The 24,799-nt window shown below is 34.5% G+C and overlaps 1 protein-coding gene across 3 annotated transcripts in view; it reads left to right on the forward strand.

The window, feature by feature from the left end:
* LOC128865430 (uncharacterized) overlaps positions 1–24,799 on the forward strand; it is a 146,963-nt gene that overhangs the window by 100,417 nt on the left and 21,747 nt on the right. For all 3 annotated transcript variants that reach the window (XM_054105806.1, XM_054105807.1, XM_054105805.1), the window contains 4 exons: positions 22,665–22,910; positions 22,971–23,149; positions 23,390–23,470; positions 23,603–23,951. In XM_054105806.1, coding sequence (XP_053961781.1) covers positions 22,665–22,910; positions 22,971–23,149; positions 23,390–23,470; positions 23,603–23,951 — 855 coding nt within the window. The remainder of the gene's footprint in view (positions 1–22,664; positions 22,911–22,970; positions 23,150–23,389; positions 23,471–23,602; positions 23,952–24,799) is intronic.

Below are 24,799 nucleotides of genomic sequence, written 5' to 3' on the forward strand. Positions count from 1 at the left end.
TGATTTAGGATTTTTGTTATTTAGTCTCGGAGTCTTAGTTCTTTCTTCATGACATTTTTCTAGCCTGTTCTAATTGAAATGTAATGTTTATAATTTTGTAAAATATACATTTTTTAAACATTAGTTCAATAATTCAATCAGTTTTATTTAGCTTTACTTTTTTTAACATTTGGTCGCTTTGCTCGCGATTGCAGTTGTTGTTGGTGTTCTTCTGCTTTCGGCAGTCAAATCTCTCTCTCGCTACTGCAGTGTTGCCTAGCTTTGGATATAAAAACGCACTAAAATGCCCATTCAAAGAAAATTAAACAACAAATTTTTATTGAATCACTTAAAGAACTTTGTATGCGTGACAAATTCTCTTTAGAGCGTGCGTTTTTTTTAAATAAATGTGTTATGCTTATGTACAATTTAATTTATGAGTTTTTTTGTTAAGCGAGACTCTTTTGTTAAGGAAACGACTTAATTGCTATATTTGAGGTTATGTAACTAGATAAGGTACTCGTTTTGTAAAAATGTCAGTATGGTTTCTTTAGTATTTTCTGGTACTTTGTGGCTTATTTTTACAATGAATACGCCGCTTGATGCCCTATGTCCCACTAAGGATTGATGGCCGGAAGGAACGAATACACATATTTGGTTTTAATCCGCATTCAGTAAATTCAAACGCCTTTTAAAATGTGTAAAAAGGTTTTCAATCTTAAGAAGAGTTGAGAGAGGGACATTTAATATTCTTGCATAACCTTAAAAGGAGCAAAAAATTAAATTCACACTTTCAAAATATCAAATTTTATAAGAACCAACTAATTTTCATTAGCACTAAAATCATCTCAGAGTGGCCTTTTTCAACCTTCTTTTGTATTTATAATAATACAGTTTTTTTAACTTAAAGTTTCGGTGGCTTTAAATTAAAAAAAAAGAAACAAACACGAAACTTCAAAATTTTCGCATAAAAAAGCACTAAATTTATTGCGAGGAGCAAATGGTTGGCAATACCGTACAACTTGGAAAAACGTGACGTCACGCACTCTGATGGGCGCAATCTTCTTTATATCATTCTTGTATAAAAGCGAATTTCTCTTTCACACGCAACTTCTCATCTAAAATCTCAACTTGCTTCTAGGAAGAGTGTGCAAAACTTTGAACATAAATTTTCTCGTATTTAATATTACTTTGCGGAATAACAAAATGTCTGACAACACAGTTGCAATTTAATTTAAAAGAATACAGGGTGTTATCGCAGTATGAGAAGCTAAAACTAGCTTCAAAACATTTACCTCCAAATCGATTTTTGTTTGCTTTCAAAAATTGTATTACATACAAAGCGCGACTAGAACTACTTTCCAACAATGCAGCCTAAAAAAATTTGTCTGAAGACTTCCTTTTCCCTTTTTATCCATACAAAAAATATAGTGCGTTTATTGCTTAGAGAAAATGGGCAACACCGTCAAGGAAAAAATCTAGAAAAAATCAACGGGATTTTTGAGAAACTTCAAACCTATACTTTGTTATAAAAAAGTTTAATTGATTATAAAAATGCATACCGTAAATTGTTTTAGAAATCAAAATTCAAAAAACAATGGAATTGGGATAAAAATATTGCAGAGTTTCTAATTTTTGTATAAAGTTGAAAGCTTGGATTTATGGTATGTGGTTTTTCCTAGACAATAAGCTATACTTTTAGAAAACAATAATGAACAATGTTTATGTGCTGTCGCACGCTATAAAACTAAGTTTTTTGTAAATAGAACTAGTTTCTAAAAATACTTTTATTAAATCTCTTCAGATAAGCGTTTTTATGGTTAAGGGGCCTACGTAAAAATATTTAAAATTTAATCTACGTAATCAAAATAAAGAGGTTTTGGATGCTATTTTTGACTTTTTCTAAAGATAAAGAAAACTTGTATAACTCAGTCAAATTTTGCCCGGTTTAGATTTGTAAGAAGAGCATTTTTTTCGAAAGTATTTTCGAAAGTGATGCACCTAATGTGCATATATACGATTCTACTTAGCTCAAGCCTCTATGATCAATTGCCGCGATTGTAATTGCCACTTAAAAGTAACTTACTAGTGGCGCCATTCGCCCCTCCCATACGCACTCATGCATCACGATGAAATAGAAGCCAACTGTCATAAACGAGGGAATAATACCTAATAATTTTTTATGCCATCTTTTGCATTTCTCAAGAAGATAGATGTACAATTTTACACGGTAGTACAACGTGTTAAAATTCGTAAAACTTGTTATGAAAATGGCCGATCTTTTAGAACAACATATGGCAAAATTCGTGATTTTTTTGGTGGAAATTATCGATCGAATTCGACAATTCAAAAATTGGTGAACAAATTTCAAGAAACTGGTTCTGTCGAGGATAGAAAAGGGATTGGCAGGCCAAAAACTGGACGTTCTGTTGAGAATATTGCTGCTGTAGCGCACAGTGTTACCAAACAACTTTCAACATTGATATCGCACAATTAGGCACTCATGAATCGGAACGTTTATATCCATTCGGTAGATGACCCAGCCAACGAGGCGGCTGGATCTTTATTCGCTACACTATGTCTATGCCGTCGTAAAGCTCATACAGTTCATCGTTCCATCGCCTGCTATACTCGCCGTCACTAACGTGCAAAGGTTGAAAAATCTTCCACAGAATCTTTTTATCAAACCTTCCAAAGGACGCCTCATCGGATGTTGACATCGTCCAAGCTTCTGGGCCATGCGATAGGACGGGCATGACGAGAGCCTTGTAGTGGGTTGGTTTTGTTCGTCGAGAGAGGACTTTAATACTCAATTGCCTACTTAGTCCGAAGTAGCACTTGTTGGCAGGAAAAATTATTCGTAGGATCTCAAGACTGGCATTGTTATGAGTGTTAATGCTGGTTCCTAGATAATCATAAACTGTCATAACTGTCAACGACTATTGGTTTGAGGACAGGAGGTACTTCGTTTTGATCTTGTTCACCACTAGACCTATTCGTTTTGCTTATTTATCCAATTCGGAAGAAGCAAAACTAACAGTGCGGCCGATGATGTCAATATCATCAATTAAAATAGACTTTACTTCACCTAAATCAGCTTTTCCAAATTTCCTGGACATAATTTTTTTATGGTAAAAATTCTTTATTATTTTTTTTTAACTCTAATTGAAAGTCTACATATGTATTTGTATATGTATTAAATAGTCTGAATGTTTTAAATAGTAGAATTTTTGGTTCATAGATTTAAACAAATAAATAAAAGGTTTTCTTCAAGTAAGTTCAGGTCCAACATTCAAATATAAGTAGTCGGTAGTAGTCGTTAAGTTGGGAAATAACTTCTGACTTAAAGTTAACTTAACTTAACTTAACTCTATGCTCATAAAATAGTGGGTCTACTCATAGCTAAACAGCTGATTTTTGAAGATATTTTTGTATCATATCATAAGAGAAACGAATAAACTAAAAAGGTAAATAAAAGTCTCGATTTTTTTGAATCTAATAATTCTACATCTCAAATGTTTATGCTGTACTTACACGAGTACGCATAAAAGAAGTTGCTCACAATCTTGTTTTTGTAAGAACCTATAACGGACGCTATAACGTACAGCTAAACTATGAATTGCATAAATGCTTGCTATTATTTTAATTGCCAGAGTCTTTCATTTCTATTAAAACTGTTGAGTATTTTAATTTTAAGCAGCACTTTTGTAAAATAGTCTTCAATAAAATATCCACAAACAAATATGCGTATATATGTATGTACATACACATTTTAATCTTCCCATTTTTAAATTCTCTTTGACTCTATTCGAATTTTGTAAGCTTTTTGTAGATGTTAGAATTTCATTAGGTAAATGTTTTGAAAAAAAAAATGCTAGAAAGTTTTTTAATACAGACCCAATGCCAATAAGAGACAAAAGCAAGACAAACATAACTTATTTCTTTCATAAAGTAAAGTAGGTGGTCGAAAAGGTGGGTTTGTGTGGGGAGACAAAACAAGAAAAATGCTCACTAATCTTTATTTTACAGAACGCTTGCGCAAAAATGTGGCATACCTACATATGTATGTACGTGGATATACATAATCGTAGGTATTTGCGTTCTTATGTTCATCTGTAGGTGTGTCTGTAAATAGTTCTGTACGTCTATTTTTAGACAAATGACCATATCACTCAATGAATTGACAAGCGATAAAGGTAGGTAAATACGAAAGTGAACGCAGAAAATAAAACTGCTGAAAATAGGGCTATGCAAGGAAATTACGAATTTTAAGACGCAGGAAACAAGAAAATTATATTTATTGCATTATAAAATAAGTATTTGATCCGAGAAAAGCAAAATGATCAAATATTTTTCACTATGAAAACGAAAATAAATGATTAAGCAATGAATGTTTGTTGAATTATTGAATATTTTTCTATTTCTAAAATTGGCACGAGGTAATTTAAGTTATTTAAGATTTTCAACGACGATTTTTTTTTCTAATTTTGCTTGAAATTTTTCATGCACTTTTAATGGTATTGTATGTATGTATTTATTCGAGATGATTTAAATGATAAAAAATGTGAAGTCGCCACGACCATCTACGGCGCTACAGAAAGTTACTTGTGAGCAAATTTAAGCATTTATGGTATAAAATCAGCACAAAAGAGTATTTTCTTGAATGAATACATTAAATAATTCAACGTTTCCGAAAACTATTTCAGTGACACATCATTTTTGTTATAATTATTATAAAAAATTATGCATGTATTACTGAATTCCGAAAAGAAGTCCGCCAACATTGTGACAGTTCTATGAAAATCGCTTTGCTAAATGACATACACATGAGTTATTATTTGATTACACTTAGTGCAGACTACACGACTAATATTATCATTACATTTCATCAAACAAAATACAAAATAACGCTGCTGGTACGCCTATAAACATGCGAAATTTCTCTGAGGCAACGTTGGCAGGGAGTGGGTTATGACATTTTTAATTAACATTTCTGAATTTGATTATTTCATTCCAGAATATTTCCTCTTCTAGAACATTTTGCCGTCTTTTGCAAAATCATATTATATAATTGGTCGAAGTTAGTTCATCATTTTCATTATTCTTCTTGATTTATGGTGCTTTATTCTACTTTATAATTCGATACGAAAAAAAAATTTACTCGAATTTCGATACTTGAATTTTGGTACTTGGTAACTCTACCTTCGAATTTTCAATTATATTTTCGAATAGTATACACCCAAAAAGGGTGTACGCGCCAATTATATATATATATATTCGAAAACCGAAGACTAACAACTACTCGGATTTTTATGTCAAATTCATTCCACCTTCACAAATAATATTCGTTAGCTTCTTAGTGGAAACAGTTTGAATAATGCAAGTATCTTTATAATTTTTTATTGAATATAAAAATTTTAATAATATAATTGGCTGATTTGAACAGCGCTATACCCCGAAAACGCCCAGAATATGCCGATCGGCGTCACAAAGTAAATTTTCTTGATGACAATGCACTGCCATATCGAACAAGAGCGACCCGGGAATTGGTGGAGACGTAGGATTGGGAACCGCTGGTGCATGCGACTTACTCACCAGACTTGGCGCCTTCCGATTATCATTTGTTTGCATCGATGGGCCACGCACTTTCCGAGCAGCCAAAAAATGGCTTGATGATTGGTTTGCGGCCAGAGACGGCCAATTTTTTTGGCGCGGCATCCACAAATTGCCTGAGGGACGGGAAAAATCTGTCGCTAGCGATGGCTATTATTTTGAAGATTAAAATTGTAACCATTTTTGGTTAATAAACGTTTGAAATTGAAAAAAATTCTCATTTCATAGTCATATTAAATATTTATGTAAGGGAGAATGGGGAGTTTTGAGACGGGTTTTGTTTTTGGACCCGTATTACTCAAAATCTTAATATTCTGCATATGTCAACGATGGAATATTTAGTCAATGAATACTGGAAGCTATTGGTATGGCCTATTTAACAAAACTACAATTTTCCTTAAAATTAAAATTGTATATAAAAATAAATAAATAATTGGCGCGTACACTTCTGTTAGGTGTTTGGCCGAGCTCCTCCTCCTATTTGTGGTGTGCGTCTTGATGTTGTTCCACAAATGGAGGGACCTACAGTTTCAAGCCGACTCCGAACGGCAGATATTTTTATGAGGAGCTTTTTCATGGCAGAAATACACTCGGAGGTTTGCCATTGCCTGCCGAGGGGCGACCGCTATTAGAAAAATGTTTTTATTAATTTTGCCTTCACCGAGATTCGAACTAACGACCTCTCGGTGAATTCCGAATGGTAATCACGCACCAACCCATTCGGCTACGGCGGCCGCAAAATTGTATATAATCATATAAAATATAATACAAAATACAAAAATGTGGGGAGTTGTGAGACACCATGGCTTAAATCAATAAAAATGACTTATTTTAGTTGTTAGTTCTTTATTAAGATGAAAAATAAAAAAGAAAAGACAATTGTTATAAAAAAGTGTATAAAAAATGCAATGCCATCAATCTGATGATTCGCAGTGAGAACATGTATAATAACCAGTTCGTAAATTGGCGCACTTTAGGTGCACAGCTCGATCGCATACATTGCAATGAATGGAGTTGTTTCTGCTTAACTTAAAACAATAAAAACTTAAATTTAACCAAAAATTTCATGATATATATACAAACAATGCATGAATATTGCGAGGTACTTATGAAAGATGCGTTAAAGCGTCGAAAAAACTGGTGTCTCGCAACTCCCCACATTTGTTGTCTTACAACTCCCCAAATCGTTTTTTTTTTATAAATGGCCGCGTAGTCATAAACACATCGAACGTTCATGCCCAAGTGAATGTGTAAATTCAAAGCTAATAGGACAATTAATAACTTGTATATATTGACATTTGCAATTTGCTATAACAACTGATCGAATGTATCGCAAAACAAATGATGAAAAAAACTTACCGAGACATTCCAAAACACAGTAACTGGAGAGACGCGTCGAATGCGTGTAAATATGACCAATGCTAGCTGAAAAGTGAGATCGCATAGAGAACACTTGTTGACACTTAAAATCGAATGTAAACAAATGAATAATGCCGAAAGGTAACAATGTCTCACAACTCCCTATGTCTCACAACTCCCCATTCTCCCCTATGTATGTAATTATTTTCATTGCGGTAATTGCATAATGTTTAAGCAAGCCTTTCTCTCATTTCTTTCTTCATTAATTTCTGCGTCCATCCACAACGCACCATAATTAATTTTTTTTATTTTGTTAATTACTTTTTTTGTTACATAAATTACTGAGAAATAAGTTGTTTCTTTATTTTTTTGGCAACAGGGTGGTAAAACTGTCGCAAAACTAATAGCTCGATCCGAAACTTTAATAAGTAATAAATTCGAATAGGAACAGTTTTCGAATCGAGGGGCATAATAGGACCTTTTCTTTAATAGTCTGAGCAAATTTTAGAGTTGTATTAATTACTACAATGTCGCATTTCCTGTTTATTACTAGTCAATCCACGTGATCTCCATTTGATGTTTCTACAACTACCAAATCAAATTGTAATCAAAATTGGGCCTGATAGTTCGGTAGCTACTGTATCCGTGATTTAACTCCATATTACTACTGGATATTCGGTAAACTAAAAAGATTACTACGGTGTCCATATAAAAGACTCAACAAAAATTACAGAAAAACAGAGTACATTCGGGAAATCGAATTTACCAACCAATTTGAGAATTGGAAGAAACGTTGGCATAAGCGTTTTTTTTTAAATAACGCCCATGAAGCGGAAACTCTCATGAATATACCGGCATATCAATATGTCGGAGGCGGTTACTTTGAAGGGGACGTAATATATTGAAATTTACCTACATTTCTTTGTGGTAAACTAAAAATGTTTTTCCAGTCGCAGCTATAAAAACAAAAATAATACAAAATAAAAATATGAATAATAACAATAGCAATGAACCGAACGCATGGCAGAACCCACAGAAACATTAACAAAAGTAGCAGCACCTGAAGCTTTTGATGATACCCTTGACACTTGTTTGCCATTCTTTATGCCAACAATATTCAGGCTCCCACCTGCGATAGTCATCCTACAAAATAACATTTAACATATGCTTATTTATTGTTTGCAGTGTCATCCTGTTGTTGCTGTGTGCTGTTACTATTACCGGGAATAGAACAAGCATTCAGTTTTGGCCACGAAGTTCACTGCGCAACTGTTAACATTCGGTATTTTACAACCATTGTTCTTTCCCATACATAAATCTACTACCTCGAGACCACTTCAGTCGCTGATGATATTTTAGAAATTTCAATTCACAAAGTTAATTGGCAAGAATTTATCTATTTAACATTTGTATGTACGAGATTTATTCAAAAAATAAGGTGAAGGTTTAAAATTTCGAGGATTACGTACATTCGACTTTCTATTATTATTTTTTTATGTTGTCTCAAAGACAACACCGTTTTAGCAATATAGCATGTTTAGTTTTTTTATGAGAATCATAAGTAAGACAGGTTTTTTGCGTGTTCGGCAATTGTCTGCTATCGAGAAAAATGGGTCAAAGAAATTGCAGCAAATTTTGTGTAAAAAATGGAATTCAGTAGAATACGGTGATATTACTCTGAGTCAAAAAAATGTTTACAAGTGGTACAAGTTTTTCACAGAAGGTCGAGAAGATGTCAATGATGGCGCTCGCTCTGTACGCCCAAGCACATCAACAGCAGATGAAAATGTTGAAAAAGTGAAGAAAATTGTTATGGAGAACCGTCGAATCATAATTAGAGAAGTTGCTGAGGATGTCGGTACATCGGCATATCGGTTGGTTCATACTATGCAATCTTTTCGAAAATTCTGAGTATGAAGCGTGTGGCAGCGAAGTTCGTTCCAAAATTGCTGAATTTTGACCAGAAACAACGTCGCATGAGCATCGCTGAGGAATTGTTGAATGACGTCAACGATGATCCAATTTTACTTAAAAGGGTCGGAACTGGTGACAAATCATAGGTATATGGTTATGACATCGACACCAAGGCCCAATCGTCCCAATGGTAGAGTCCAGGAGAGCCAAGACAAAACAAAGCAGTCAAGTTGTCAAATGTTAAGGCTTTGCTCACTGTTTTCTTCGACCGAATCGCTGAGAGAGCTCAAGCACATACATAAAAGTGCTTATCAGAACTGCTTCGAGGATTGGAAAAAACGCTGGCACTAGTGTATTATATCTGAAGACTAGTGCATTATATCTGAAGTGGTCTACCTTGAAGGAAATAAAGTAGAAGTTGATGAATAAATAAATTTTTTATGAGAAAAATTAAAATTCACCTTATTTTTGACGTGATAACGTCTTATAATTCGATTTAACAGGCTGCACTCACGAAAAAATGTGTCGTTACCTTGCTCATTAGTGTTACCTTGCTCATTTGTCGTTACCTTGCTCATTTGTCGTTACCTTGCTCATTGCCGTTACCTTGCTCATTTGTAGTTACCTTACTCATTGCCGTTACCTTGAATGAACTGCAAGCGAAAGCGCGGAACGAACGACAAAGCAAACGAACGGCAACGTTCGACATCTTGCTCTCTCCTATTTAAGTGAGCGTATATATGTATGTATATGCGCAAATGTGCATATATAAATTCACGTATTTGTATTTGAATATGCCTTCTTATTGATTATTATTAATTTGATTTACTTGAAGAATTTAAAATAAAACCAAGTTTGTTAATAATACCTGTTGTTTTAATGTTATTATTATTAATTTTTTTATTATATACGAAGGAAAAAATGTATGGTAATATTTACCATATACCTTATAAGATATGTTGTATACTAATATATGTACATATACAATTTCGCGCAATTTTCAAAAAGAACAAATCTATATGTAAAGATGCATACAAGTCATATGGGTATTTCAAATATACGAATCTATTCCGTACGCAAGCAAATGTAAGCTAATGTGCTTGAACTGCAAGCGAGAGCGCGGAACGAACGACAAAGAGGCACAATCGGCCCCCGCGTTCGGCAACGTTCGACATCTGGCTCTGTCCTACTTGAGTGAGCATATATATGTATGTATATGCGCATTTGTATATAAATTCACATACTTGTATTTGCATATGCCTTCTTCCTGTGTGCATGGTAATGAACCATTTCTCTGTTGAGAATAGAACGATGATAGAAAAAGTAGGAAATGAAAGGCAGTGTTTCGAGTGTAAAGTGTCTTGAAAAAGTCAAATCGATGATGGTGCCTCTTAGTGTTGTTGAGTTATTAACGTCTGATGCACAATCGAAATTGAACATATCTTTCATGAATTTGATAAATGTTTCGTCATTTTTCACGTTTATGTAAATGTAACTTGACCTATTCCATTGCAATTCCATTTACCTCCTCCACTATATCCATACAAAATATCTATCAAACAAATAAAATTAAAATTTTGTTTTGAAAATTGCAACCCTTACATCAATATTTTCTTATGACGTTGTCACGTTAAACTATCGTCAGTAAACCGACTTTACAGACAACCTCTTTTTTGAACACACCTCGTATTTATTAACGAATCGTGGCTATTAGCCAAGGAATATGAATTAAATGTTTTTGATTTTTTTTAAAGCAGCAATTAACCATTATTTTCTGGTTGATATATCTTCAATCAAAAGTAACAGTTTACATTTTCAGAATAATACTTATGGTTTTAATTCAAAAAAATATTAAAAACTGCTCTGGTGTAACATTCCCCTTTTCGGGATTTTATACATTTTTAACTTTTATTTTTTACTGGAAAAAACCAAACGAAATTGTAACCGAAAATATAAAGATCAGATTTTTATTTTTGCATTTGATCGAGAAAATAAGAGGCAGATTTCAACTTTTATATTTGACTGAAAAACCAAGAGTCAAATCTTAACTTTCATTTTCGATTGAAAAAATAAAAGTCAATTTGAACTTTTGTTTTTGCCCGAATATATATCGGTGGAAATAAAAACAAGAAGGAACAGTTAGGGCTCTTCCTTCAATCTGATCTCTTGCTCGTACTTTTTTTTACTTTCAAATGGGTTTCTTGCGCCTACTTTCACTGGTCCCTCCATTTGTGGAACAACATCAAGACGCACACCACAAATAGGAGGAGGAGCTCGGCCAAACATCCAAAAAGGGTGTACCGAGTGACTGAAATTAGAAAATTTTCTTGTTGTTTGACTTTGTACATATGTATGTGTTTATTCCGTTATTGTTGACATGCCACCATAATATCGATAATGTTGTCGTTGTCATTCGTGGAGTAATCAACATAGGTACGTACGTACACATATCCTTCTGTTAATATTTTGCTTATAGTTTTGTTTCCACTGATTTTTCTTTTTTTTTGTTATCAAAATTTTATCGCCATTGCTTGACATTTGTAAGAGTTATACGGTCTTGAGTAAATCTACCTGTGCACGTGTTTTTAATTTTTTGCAGTTTTAAAAATAGGTTTGAATTTGCGACAACGAGTTTGTGTTAAATTTTCCATTAAAAATGTATTCAATCTTGCGAAAATTTTAAAACGTTTCAGAAGAGATCGTGAGTCCATCGAAGATGACGTACATAGTGCCAGGCATTCGACATCGGAAAGTGATGAAAACATCAACCAAGTGAAAGAAAAGTTGATCCATAACCCCAAATTAACCATCAGAGAGCTGGCAAAGGACTTAAACATTGATTATGGATCCGTACAGGACATTGTAGTTAAAAATTGTGGGTTTGCGCCGTGTTCCTGCAAATTTGGTCTCAAAGGACCTGAATTTCGAAAAAAAACCGGGCCGCGTTGATATCGTTAAAGACATGATTATGGAGATCAGTCCGACCCACGAATTCTAGCCAGAATGCCGGACATTAATAAGAACTATACCATAGTTATCGATATCGACAGTTCTCACGCAGCTAAAAAAACATCCTATAGACATAATTACATATTTCTGTAAATTTCTTAAACCCAACCTGAAGAGCAAGGACCCTAGAACTGTAGGTATCTTCCAACATTAACAGCTCACGGCCGCCGTAGGCGAATGAGAGAACGTAGGTTCGAGTTTCGGTGAAAGACCAAAATGAAGAAAACGTTTTTTCTAATAACGGTCGCTCCTCCACAGGCAGTGGCAAACCTCCAAGTGTGCTTCTGCCACGAAAAAAGCTCCTCAAAAAAATATTTTTATTGTCAACTTAATATCATTGCATTTGCACTGATATGCTTAAATCATTAATCGATTCATAATTGATGCGTACTGGGTAGGATTGGTTGTGTTTCAGCTCAACTATTTTATGATAATTGCTGTTAACATAACTACATTTAAGTATGTGGTTAAAAGGGCATTGATGATAGCTTTAACGCATTTCTCCCATTTTTATTCATTGAAAATTTACGGGTTTTATTACAAACTCGCTGCACATGGCATGGCATTAAATCTTAAACTTAATTATCAAGTGTTAAGAACGTATCTCGCCTGCAGAGATTCAAGTAAATAACGAAAAAAGTCATAAAATTGTATAAATACGTATGTATATGTGTGTACATAAGTATCGAACATTATTTTGCGACGGTGTGCACATAGTATTTATACGTAACCTCGCTGTGTTGCTTTCTGCACAAGTGCTGACTAATGTTTTCTGCACTTGTAATGCATTCATAATGCACACCCTTCAACTAAAGCACCACCACGCTTAGTGTTTTTTCATCTGCACTTTGACCAACTATAAAAACACCGTTATGTGCTACCAATGCACACTTATATATATACCTATGTATATATGTATATAATTGGCGCGTACACCCTTTTTGGGTGTTTGGCCGAGCTCCTCCTCCTATTTGGGGTGTGCGTCTTGATGTTGTTCCACAAATGTTCCAATACACACTTAATGCTCTCAGAATTCGTACAGGTACAAGAAAAAAAATTTTGTTTACGTATTGATGTATATTTTGGCTGGTTGAAAGCACTCACTGGCGTTACTCCTAATAAAGTTGAAGAATTTTTTGTTTTAGTTTTATATCTGTATTCTTTTTATTGTGATTTTTCGATTGTTCGTTGCATTATTTATGTTGCGCTCTTGTTCATTTTGCGATTGCTGCTTCTGCTGTTGCGCTATGTTTTCATTTCAATGCATACGAGTATTATCATTTACTTATGTTTTTATTGTATTTGTTCTGTACTTCCTTATATACTTATATAGTATATATATATATACAGTATAATCTCGATAATTCGGACAATTAAATACCAGAGGTTGTCCGAAATATCGAATTTTCCGGATTATCGAGTGGGTAAAAAATTTAATAGAAATCAGTAGATCAGTAATTAAATGAAAAAACTTTTATGTAATCTTAAATTGATTAATATTCAATGAGTTATATGTACATATATTAGTTTTTATTCGGCCGTAAAATAATTCAATATATTCGTTTGCCGCAATTTTGTTTCATTTCTCTTTCTGAAGGCAATATTTCTGAGACTCACAAGTTTTAAAATGTCTCCGGATGAAAATTCCTGTTCCTCTGCATATTTAATACAACTATCAAATGCGACAATAGCTTGAGAGTGCGAAATTTTAGGATCTTGACTTTCATTTTCGTCAAGACTGCTGTTCTCGTTATCTTCTTCCTCAATCTCGTTGACATCGAAATCAGTGTCGTCATTCAACCACTCAGTAATCTCGTTATCATTATATACATCAGGGGATATTTCAACAAGAAGATCAATTATTTTAGTTGAGCTGCTGGGCCGTAGCATCGCAAGAGACAAATCATCATCTGAGTCCCATTCTTCGTCATAAAGAATTTTGTTAAAACATTTTCAGAGCACGCGTTCATCCACATTTTTCCAAGCATTAGACGATAAAAAAGCCACATCTTTTAATGTAAAGTTTTTTAAAGATTCCGGGAGATTGCTCGTTGGGCTGGACAAAAGTAGAGACAAAAAACTCTTCCGATAGTTTATCTTTAAAATTCGGATAGCATTTTGGTCCATTGGCTGTATAAGAGCCGTGCAGTTTGGTGGCAAAAACATAACATATATGTCCTTATCGACATCCGACAGTGATTGGGGATGGCAAGTTGCATTGTCTAGCAGTAAAATGGCTTTGGCTGGTAAATTCTTTTCCTTTAAGTAACGCTTTACTTCTTTAACGAATGAGTTTTCAAACCAATTTTTAAAGATTTACTCTGTCATCCAAGCATTTTTGGTATAGGAGTACCCAAGCGGAAGGTTTACTTTTTTAAATGCTCTGGGGTTTTTGGCTTTCCCTATCATGAACAATGGAAGTTTATGTTCTCCGGTGGCATTACAGCAAACTAGAAGTGTTACTCTTTCTTTTCCAATTTTGCGCCCGGGTGCGAATTTTTCATTATGCAACGCAAGGGTTTTTTCTGGAAGTTTTCTCCAAAACAAAGCAGTCTCATCTGCATTATAAACCTGATCATACGTAATGCCCATTTCTGCAATTTTCTTTCGCAATTTTTCAATAAAGGGTTGCACAGCAGTAGAATCATTGGAAAGTTTTTCGCCAGATATTTTTAAGAATTTAATTCCATATCGGGAGCGAAAATTATTGTACTAAACCAACCATTACTAGCCACAAATTCCACACTTTGTCCGTAAATTTGGGAACAGAATTGTTTGGCCTTTCTTTGATGATTTCCGAGGAAATCGGTGCATTGTTTCGTCTTGCGTTTACAAACCATTTATACAAGTGGTCTTCCATCTTTTCAAACTCCGCAGGTCGCATAGTTTTACGCTTTCCAAGGCCACATTATGTTCTAGCAATGTAACTGCAAAATATAATCAAAGGAGTGTAAACTCTTCTTACTAAATGTTTTCGTTTTTTACCTATCAATCTTTAATCCACTAGATTTTATGTCCGAAATTGTAGATTTACCTACATTGTATTGCGCAGCTAGCTGTCGAATTGACTGTCCTTCACTTAGTTTCTTAAGAACTTCTTTTTTCTGGTCTATCGTATGTTTTTTCTTAGCTGCTGGTGCCATAGTTAAATTTATACAGTCCACAGTTAAAGAAATTATGGAGTTAATGTTTGAAATTAGCTACTGAACTACACGTTACGCAAATATGCTTATGAATATGAACTAGGAGGCTGACGAGCACTTAAACGCACTATTCACGCAAAGTAGTTAGCAGGGGAGTCCCCTTTATAAAATAAAATAAAAAATAACGGAATTCCTTTTTATTTCAGCATATTCACTGGAAAATAAAGAAGTGTCCGAATTTTAGAGGTACATGAATACGTGGTGTCCGGATTACAGAGACTTCAATAGAAAACGTTTTGGTGTCCGGATTACCGCACTGTCCGAATTATCAAGTGTCCGAATTACCAAGATTAGACTGTATATATATGTATATATGGTATGTATATGTGTTATGTGTACGTATGCACACAGCATTTTTCCTTTGCTCCTTCTACTAACAAAATATGTTCACATGCGCCATAACTATGCTTTGGTATGCGATGTTATGTACGTACATATGTAAATCACTCATGCATGCAAGGTATTTGCTTACTCACCAATGCCATCAATCCCACTCTCCACGCTCGCCACTAACACGAATATTACCCCGATTAAATACGGACATTTTACCTCCTCGGCTGCAAATTCTGTGCTGCTGCTGCCATGTGCGCGCTTTCGTTTGCCTTCATGCTTTAGTGGTTTTGTGGCTGTTTACTTTTGTTATTTGGCTCTTGTCCATGGGTGTACAAATGTTTGTTGTTGTTTTTATTGTAAATGCTTACATAAGATACATACATATGTACAAACTAATTTTTACTTACTATGTATGTTTATATGAATTTGCTTGTGTATAGTTCAATAACCATTGTTACTCGAGTTGTAAGACTTTTTGGTGACCAACTAACAATATTTTCCTTTTGATTGATGTCATTCGTTCTAAAAACTCAAACGATGATGGATTATTTCAAAACGGACTTAGTACAAATGTTTGAAATATTTAATATGCCTGTATGTAGTTCATAAATTATAAATTACGCAAAAATTTTCTATATCGCCATGACTCGTATCTACTACTACAACTTTATACTATTTATACTCAAAAGAATAATGCTGACATCATTTCATGCAGCTTTGAGCTAAGAAAATTATTTAGTTATCTTTGAACAATAGTTCAAAACTGTTTAAACACTTTTAGGATCTTATTCGTCACAGTTTCACTTTGAGGTTTCCCATTGCCTGCTAAAAGGCGCTTATTATTGAGATAATTAATCTATAATTTTTATTATTTTTTCTTTTATTTTGAAGCTTTAAATTCTCAATCGTGATACCACTACAGAGATAAAGGGGAAACAGAAAAATGGGAATAGGTTAAGAAGATGAAAGATCGAACGATTGCATTAACGGTTTCATGCACAAATCCATTCGACTACAGCGACTGTATGCGATGTAGAGCGATTCGAAATGAGCTGGCTAAGCAGTGCACAGCGTTGCCGAAATTCTTTCAACTTAAGGGGCCCCGGTGCACATAGGGGTATATGAACAGTCTAAGGGGCCAAAAGTATTTTTTGGGTTTAACGTGTGCTAATGGATGTTTCTGAATAAAACCAACTAAAATAATGAACTTAAAACATTTATTGAATGAAATATAATATGAGAATGAAGAAAGATTTACAAGATCAAACATAAAAAAATATAAACAATTAAAAAAAGCATCCAATCAAATGGTATTATCTAGATTTTCTTCATCGCTACGTGAAGAAAATTCGAGGTTTGGATCGGCAGGCATGAGCATTTCCAATGTTTCTGGCAGAAATGATTGGGACTATCTTCTTTTTATTTGCCTCCTAGAGCCCATTAAGGGGTCCGAACTTAAAAGGAGGCGGTTAAAAATATCCCTGTTGCAATTTTCTCTAGTAAATTTTCGGGCAAAATCTAGCCGGTAAGAGCGGAAATGCTTATTTCGGGCTTCTGCAGCCTCTTCAGAGAGCTGACCAATTGGTAACAAAGCACTCTTTATTATGAAAGCTCCATGAATAAGTATTTTGTGCATTGTGGGTGTCATGGGATGCCACGGATAAAGATCCACATATAATCGAGCAGTTTCTGTTGCATAAATATCATATTTTTCAGGATTAATTTTATGACCACTAGAAATTGTTTCTAGAATAACTTTCAGTCTATATATTAATTCGTAGCTGATGCCTGTTATATCGGATGCTAATTGAGGATTGTCGAAAAATCTTGGGCTTGTGTTACCGTCATTGGTATTACCGAAATTCGCCTTTGGCATATCTATTAACAATCCCGTTTCTTGGCGAAACCTGTCCTCGATCTCTTGTTTTCTCTCTTTCTCGAGGCTTTTTTCAGTTTCTGTTTTTCTTGCTCTACATTTTTTTACTGGCAACTTATAAGCCAAATGGAGAATGCTCTCAAATATTCTTATCCTGGCATGTAGTACCGAAAGGCCAAATTGACTAGCCTCGAAATTAACATCTATTGTTTTATCCAAATTGTTGAAATCCTTTGAGGTTGTGCCGCAAATGTAGCAACGACTGGTTGATGTGGTTCCTGTGGCAGCATTACAGACCTTTCCGTCAACCATTGTCATTATAAATTCGTGTTTCACTGAATAATGTTTGCCACTCAAGTCAAATTCTGTTGCAACCAGACTGTTTATCTGATTATTGACGTGATTAATTTCTTGCTCCGTTACATCAGTAGTCTCTTTGATAAATTTAAATCTTATACGCCGACAAAATCGAGGAGAAGATGGTGTTGGATTTTCCCATATAGTCTTTTCCATGTTTTGGCCGCATACTAATTTTACAGGAACAAAGCAGCTTTGAAAAATGTTCGTACCTGAATCCGTATCATTTTCAATCTTTTGTTTGAACTGGGTCTGTTGGAACCCGTCGCAACCCCATTTACAAATTAATTTAAGGGTCTCACATTCTTGGACCTTCAATGTTGTTCATGAGGTCAAACAAGTATTTTCTAGTCACAATCCTCATTCCCGATGTTCCCATTGAACCTACAACAAATAAATATTTCGCTTAATCCCTTGTAATGGAAAAGACCTTTTTCATAAAATTTTGCCAACAACATTCAAAGTACTAAAATACCGTTTATCCGGACTTATCCGGATCAAATTCTTTGATGAATTGTCAAAATAAGGTACATACTAAACAATTACAATCGAATCTTAACCGGATCTATCTCGATAGTATTACTTATTGACTAACAAATATTATTTTAAGAAAAAAAAAGTAGTTTGAGAAGGTGTGTACTTATAGGGTTGAAAAGTTAACTTTAATACTTGAAAATTATAAAGATTCTAATTGATTTCATTCATTACTAACCTGATGCTTCAGAATCCATAACTCTTTACTCCACTGTTGAACACAAAAACATAAAATTTCACTTTTAAAGTTTGGGTTTTGCAAGAGTGCCGAGAACAGATAACGTACACGAGGTGATACGATCGAATTCCGACTGCCGTTATCGTATGTCAAATGCTTGTAGGGTGCGCGGGAGGGGCTTGATTTTGTTCTCGGAAGGTTCAGGTACCTCAGGAAGTCATTTTTGTAAATGTATTTATTGTTTTGTTAAATGGACTTTTGACCCCGTAGATCTTTCAAATACCTGTATGTGCGGTGGTCTAGAGCTCGAAAATTTAGAGTATTTTCACGAATTTTTTTTACAATAAAAAAAATTAAAAACAAATGATTTCTTTTTAATTTTAATAATTTTAAAAATGGCGCTGAAGTTAACCCTCCCGATAAATTGGACCTGCACGGTGTTGTCCATTTTGACTCTTCTATTTATCTGAAAGACGAAAACAAAAAAAAAATATAATAATTAATCGCTGTAACTATGTAACTATGTCCCGCTACTAGAATAAAAAAAATTGACAAAATGGCGCGGTTTTGAATTTGACACTATAAAAATCGGGTTTTTTCTCAGTCTTTCAATCAAAAAAATACGAAATAATTAAAATAATTATATGATTCTAGTACGAGTGATAGCCATTGATGTTGTGAACAACATTTAAAATTTCAGACGTTTCGGTTGAATATATATATTTTTTTATTTCGACAACACACGGCCGAAAAGAGTCGTTTCGAGATAAATAAGTTAAAGTTTGAGGTACAGGAGTGTGCGGGCTGCTCTCTACCTAGTTCATGTGCTGTAGAACTATAATATTTGGAATTTCCACATGACAATTTCACAGTATATTCTTAAGATTCAAGAAAACAAAAAATATTTTTTTTTTTGAAATTTCTAGACCACCAGGTCCTCTTAAACTGTAAATACAAGGACCTTTCCAATATTTTTTATTGTAAGCCGACCGGCACTGTCTAATATACATACATATATTACCACTTTAAAACATTGACTTCTCACTGCATTATATTTATTTATTGATAGACGCCTTTCCCACAATCAGCCATGCTTTCGTCGTCTCATTCAAGAATTTAACTTTGTATCCATTAAGTTATTTATAACAGCACATAACCTTTATGGTTGTGCGTGTGCCGGTTTTGTAAAATAACAATATTGCCGTAAAGAAAGGTAGTTTCCATTGAATCTGGTTGAGTGAGTTATCAAGATACCTGGAATGAGAGCGTGCATATGTATATGCGTATATGTATAAGTACATATGCACATACATACATGCTCCCCACGCCATTGAAAAAGGTATACTCGTATGAGTGGGTGGAGTGGTGACTTCTCTACAAAAGAAAAACTCTCATAAAATAATATTTTGTTCGTATGCATACATACAAATTTGTCAAAATGTGCTGCGAAAATTTCCCCATTTTTCTCCTACTTTTAGTATTTCAAAGTGAGCAATGAATGATTTTGTAGTGACCTGGTCTCGTGTTAAATTCACATTAAATTTAGGGCTTCCAACTGGCAGCCACTTCATATACATAAACAAACAGAAGGCACCCACGTGCCAAGTCAAAGTAAAATTGAATCAGGAGTTATATTTAGAAAAAATTTCGATGCTTAGCTACCCAGCAAAGACGTTTACTATTTTTATTTAGATGTGTGCGTAGAATAAATATGTTCTGTAAATATTCGTAAGTCTTAATGTTAAATGTTGGGATCTAATTTTCTCTCTTTGAACCGTTTGCTTCCGCAAAATCGTTTTTAATTTCTGTCTCAACTCAGGTCCGATTTCATTTTCTTGTTTCAAAACCATTAAAGGCAACCTCTCGACGTCATTTACCTATTGCAGTAAATATTCCATATTCCTCGTTTTTTTATTGTAATTAGGTTGCTCATTTCAAATACAAAGGTTCAAATACAACTTCAAATATTCTAGGGCAGTATTTTGCATTGATTCGCTGTATGTATTTGAATATGACTCGAAAATTTATAGGGATCCCATTATGAAACTGACAGGGAGTGCTGAGCACAATCACCCAAAAAATTTCAAGAAATCTAAAATAAATCCTAAAAAAATTAAAATAAATCATAAACAAAATAAAACATAAAGCATTAAACATAACGTAAAAATGTTTAAAAAACCGAAAGTGTATTTCACTTTAAAAAATTCTAAAATTCTATAATAAAAAATACAGCTTAACATAAAAATGTTTAAAAGAACCGTAGATATGTATTTCACTTTAATAAATTCTATACCAAAATAGTGAGATAGGTTTTTTATAAAACGCCACGCGCATATATCTGTAATATTTTCCGTACGATTTGATGACTTCCTAAAGTTGAAATGTTTAAAATTGTCTTAACTTTATACTTTCGAATATATTCGTAAGTTCAAACACTGTAAAACAACTTTTGGTTGTGTATTTGATAAATAAAATAAATAAATTTTCAACGAATAAATCTCAAAAATTTTCTGTTTGCTTCTTAACACTAACAAATAACACATTTTATAGAATAACAGATGACAATATCTAAAATACTTGGATTACTTAATATGGAATCGCTCAACTATAAAATGCAAGCGAAAAGATATTTGAAATCCCCAAAGTAAGCAACAGCGAACCCCATTTACGTTTTCATGCTGTGAATTGTGGCATGGCGGCCATGCGACCCTCTATCAATTGTTTGTGGTTATTCTTTTATTGTAACTTAGTGCCCATTTACACAGGGAAATATTTGGAAGGGAAACATTTTATTCGATGGAGAAGGACGGCCGCGGAAGAAAGAAGGGAATTTGTCTCGCTTTGCTCTTCTTATTCGTATTTCCGATCTTAAAGAAATTCGTTTTCTTCTTTTGTAGGAAAAAGTTCTGAGTTCTGTGTTGGTTTTCAATCAAACGGAAGATATCAACGATGACAAACATCCAAACGCTGCTTGGGAAATGCAGGATTATTTTTGTTAGGAAAGTAGGTATAATTTAAAAAAGTTATGGCACAGACCTATGTTGAATTCTAATTTTTCCCAGTACAAAAATGTATAAAAAAAAAACCAACACATTAATCTTTATTTAACCAGTTTGCATTATTCATTAAAATATTTGAGAAACGGTTGACGAACGTTCTCCGCTTTACATTTTAGCAGATTGTAGACTATATAAAGATTCTAAGTATTAAATGTCAAAATGTTGCCGAAAACAATTTTGCCCGTGTGAGCGCGAATAGAACATGAAAAGAGAATTTTCAGTGTTTCCCTTCCAGATGTCTCCGTGTGTAAATCGGCACTTAGAGTCGTGCAATGTGAGAACTCTCATACTCTGGCGTATTTTTATATTCCATGCCATTAAGTAATCGTGTTAGGCATAGAAAATTCACCTATTGCATTCAAAAATATAAAAAAATTACTCAAGGAGTTTTTTTTAAATCTAATATAATTTTATAAATCAAACGATAAAAGAAATTGAGCATTAAAATGTGGATGGTTTCGAGCGTTTTATTTTATGAGAAAAATCGGCAAGGTCACCTAATATTTGTCTATGCCTGTATTGCATTCCATATCGATCTTGAAAACTCAAAACTCCTTAACACACAACTTCCACAACTCTCACCTTTTTGTTGCGATACGATGCATGTTAACGAAAATTTTACTGCTATAGCCGAGAGTCTAACATTCCAGATTTGTAATAATTGTGCACAAATATCACAGGCCTCAGATTACAAATTTCATTTGATTCAGCGATTAAAGGCAGGCGATGGTTATCTTCGCTATCGCCTCTTACTCCGGACCTCAGAAGATTTTCTTTCCTCCCGCCTCATGCAATTTGCGTGTTTTGCTTTGCATCATCTTCCAATGCGGACAAGGCGCTTTCCGTGTGTACCTTAGGTGCAAGACCTGACAAATGCTGGGACACTGATACTCAAATCTCCGCTTTCACATTACGTGTCAATAAAGATTTTTCGTCGGAAAATAATATTTTTTGACCGGAAATTTTTTCATCTCGGCGTCTGTGCTAATAAACTACATTGGAATCGGAAAAACAGCACATGAACGTCCCAAAAGTTGCTCCCCGAGCTATCAATTATCAGCGCAGTGGTCCAAACACACTTCCAAAGCTCCGTAGGTCTCGTCAATTGTTTCTCTGAATTGTGTGATATTGTTAGGGATTCTTTTTATCTGAAATCTATATCTGACCTGGTCAAGAACACGCGTTTTCTTAATCTTATTGTAAAGTTATTTGAATAATTTGCATTCGTCTTTTAACTCTTTTACTTGTAGTTCTTTGATTTCTCCGACATAGCCCAAGATGCCGCCCACCAATTCACCGAATTTATAGTGAGTAAATTTGGCAGCTCCGGCCCATCAACACAGCAGACTATCACTACAGAGTTGCGGGAAGAGTTGCAGCGCCGTGCCAATGGCATTGCCAGCTATGCTCTGAATGAGGATGAGAATCTCTTGGCGTTCGCTATTGCAGCGCCGAGTATACAAACGGTTGTGGTCAAGTTCAGGGATGATGTAACGGTGAGTAAAAGAATTTCAATACCCACTTGAACTTCAGTTTAAACTTCATTTCTGCTGCAGATACCACCGCATCAGGCAAACAATAAAACATTTCTTGGTTCCTATTGGCGTGAGTTAGGTGTGGCGTGGAACAGCACCGAAGGCACACAGGAATGGGGCGCGCCATTTAGAGATTGCAATGTACTGAAAGGACGTTGGTTGTGGCCGTTTCGCATTACGTTTAGTGAAAATAAAATAAAGTGAGTTAAAGCAAAAGGAATTCTTGAATTTTCAGAGGGGCTTTTCAGAAATGTTAGTTAAAATGTTTGCATTCAATTTGTCGGTGTAAATGAAATCACAACTCGCTTAGGCTAGCGAATCGGATAGTGTCATCACATATTGAAAATACTTTAAACTAATAAATAGGCTTGCCGTAAAACCGTCTGTTTCTTCTCTCTTTAATGTAAAACATTTAAAATCGTATATTATATAATTTTTAGAATTGCTGCTGCCGCATTAATCGCTGCTGACGAAGATGTCTGCAATGATGGGTTGGAGGAAGTCTTCGGACGAAAACATGGGTAAATTTATCTTTTTTATCACAATCAATGATTTGAAAAAATTATTTCTGAAATCTAAGACACCCTTAACTAATTATATTAAAAGTACTTATATGCACTTATACGAAATTTTTTTCTATTTTTTTTCAACAGTTGCGATCGCAATACCACATTTTGTTTGCTTACCGAAAATAAACCGGCGGCAACGAGAGATGTCTACACCTGCATCTGTCGCGAATCTTTTTACTTGCCCAACTCAACTCTCCAAGGTTTTCGTGGTGACATTGTCGAAACATCTGAGGGATATAGCAATTATTCGTGTATACCCTGTCCGGATGGCTGTTCAACGTGTGATCAGTATGGCGTCTGTTTGTTGGGAGAACCACCCGAAATAGTGTCAGTGGAGAGCTTATTGAATGTATCTGTAGGATCGATTTTGGGCGCGTGTATGCTTTGCTGTATAGTATTGAGTGTGATTGTATTCCGGCAAAGGAAGTGTAAGGTAAGCAAATTTTGAGGGATGTTCATTAAAAACATACATAGAAGTAAAGTCGAGAGTAAAGAAGTAAAGAACCATATGAGAATAATATACGAATGTACTATAGCGTTATGCAGAAAGCTCAGGAGGAGGATAAAGATAGACATAATTATAAGAATAAGTAGAAGATAAGGACACAATTATAGGAATAAGAAGATATAAGTGTATGAAAAAAGAGTGAGAATAAAAATAAGAGTAAGAGTAAGAAGAATAACTTACCACCAAATAAACCGATTTTCAGAAAAAATTATCAAAACACTTAGATCATTTGACATGGAAACTCTTCAAGTCCCACGCTGCTTTAACAAATTTGGAAGTCACACGCTTAAATTTTTAACTTTATTGGAGTATTGTAACGGTCACCGTAGCGAAATAGGTTGATGCGTGACAACCATTCGGAAGTGCACTAGTTCGAAACCCCGGGCATGAGCTACCAATAGACCGAACACGTTTTTTCTAATAAGCGGTTGCCCCTTGGCAGACATTGAAAAACCTCCGAGCGTATTTTTGTTATGAAAAAGTTCTTCATAAAAACTGGTCTGCCGTTCGGAGGCGGCGTAAAACTATAGATTCCTTCATTCGTGGAAAGCATCGAGATGCGCACCTTAAAGAAGAAGAAGAAGAGAAGAGGTATAAGTGCTACATATGGCTAATGATTGAAAATTTAATATCACAGGATCTTTAAATTCCTGAAGGGATTGCAAATTACCTCCAGAGAAGCTGTACTGGGTTTTTAATAAGAGGCGTGATTTTGAAAAAGAAGATGCATTTTTTAATATTTAAAGGTATGATCTCAAGCTCCTAGAATATAA

The sequence above is a fragment of the Anastrepha ludens genome, chromosome 5, assembly GCF_028408465.1.
Source record: "Anastrepha ludens isolate Willacy chromosome 5, idAnaLude1.1, whole genome shotgun sequence".
In the NCBI taxonomy this organism is placed as follows: domain Eukaryota; kingdom Metazoa; phylum Arthropoda; class Insecta; order Diptera; family Tephritidae; genus Anastrepha; species Anastrepha ludens.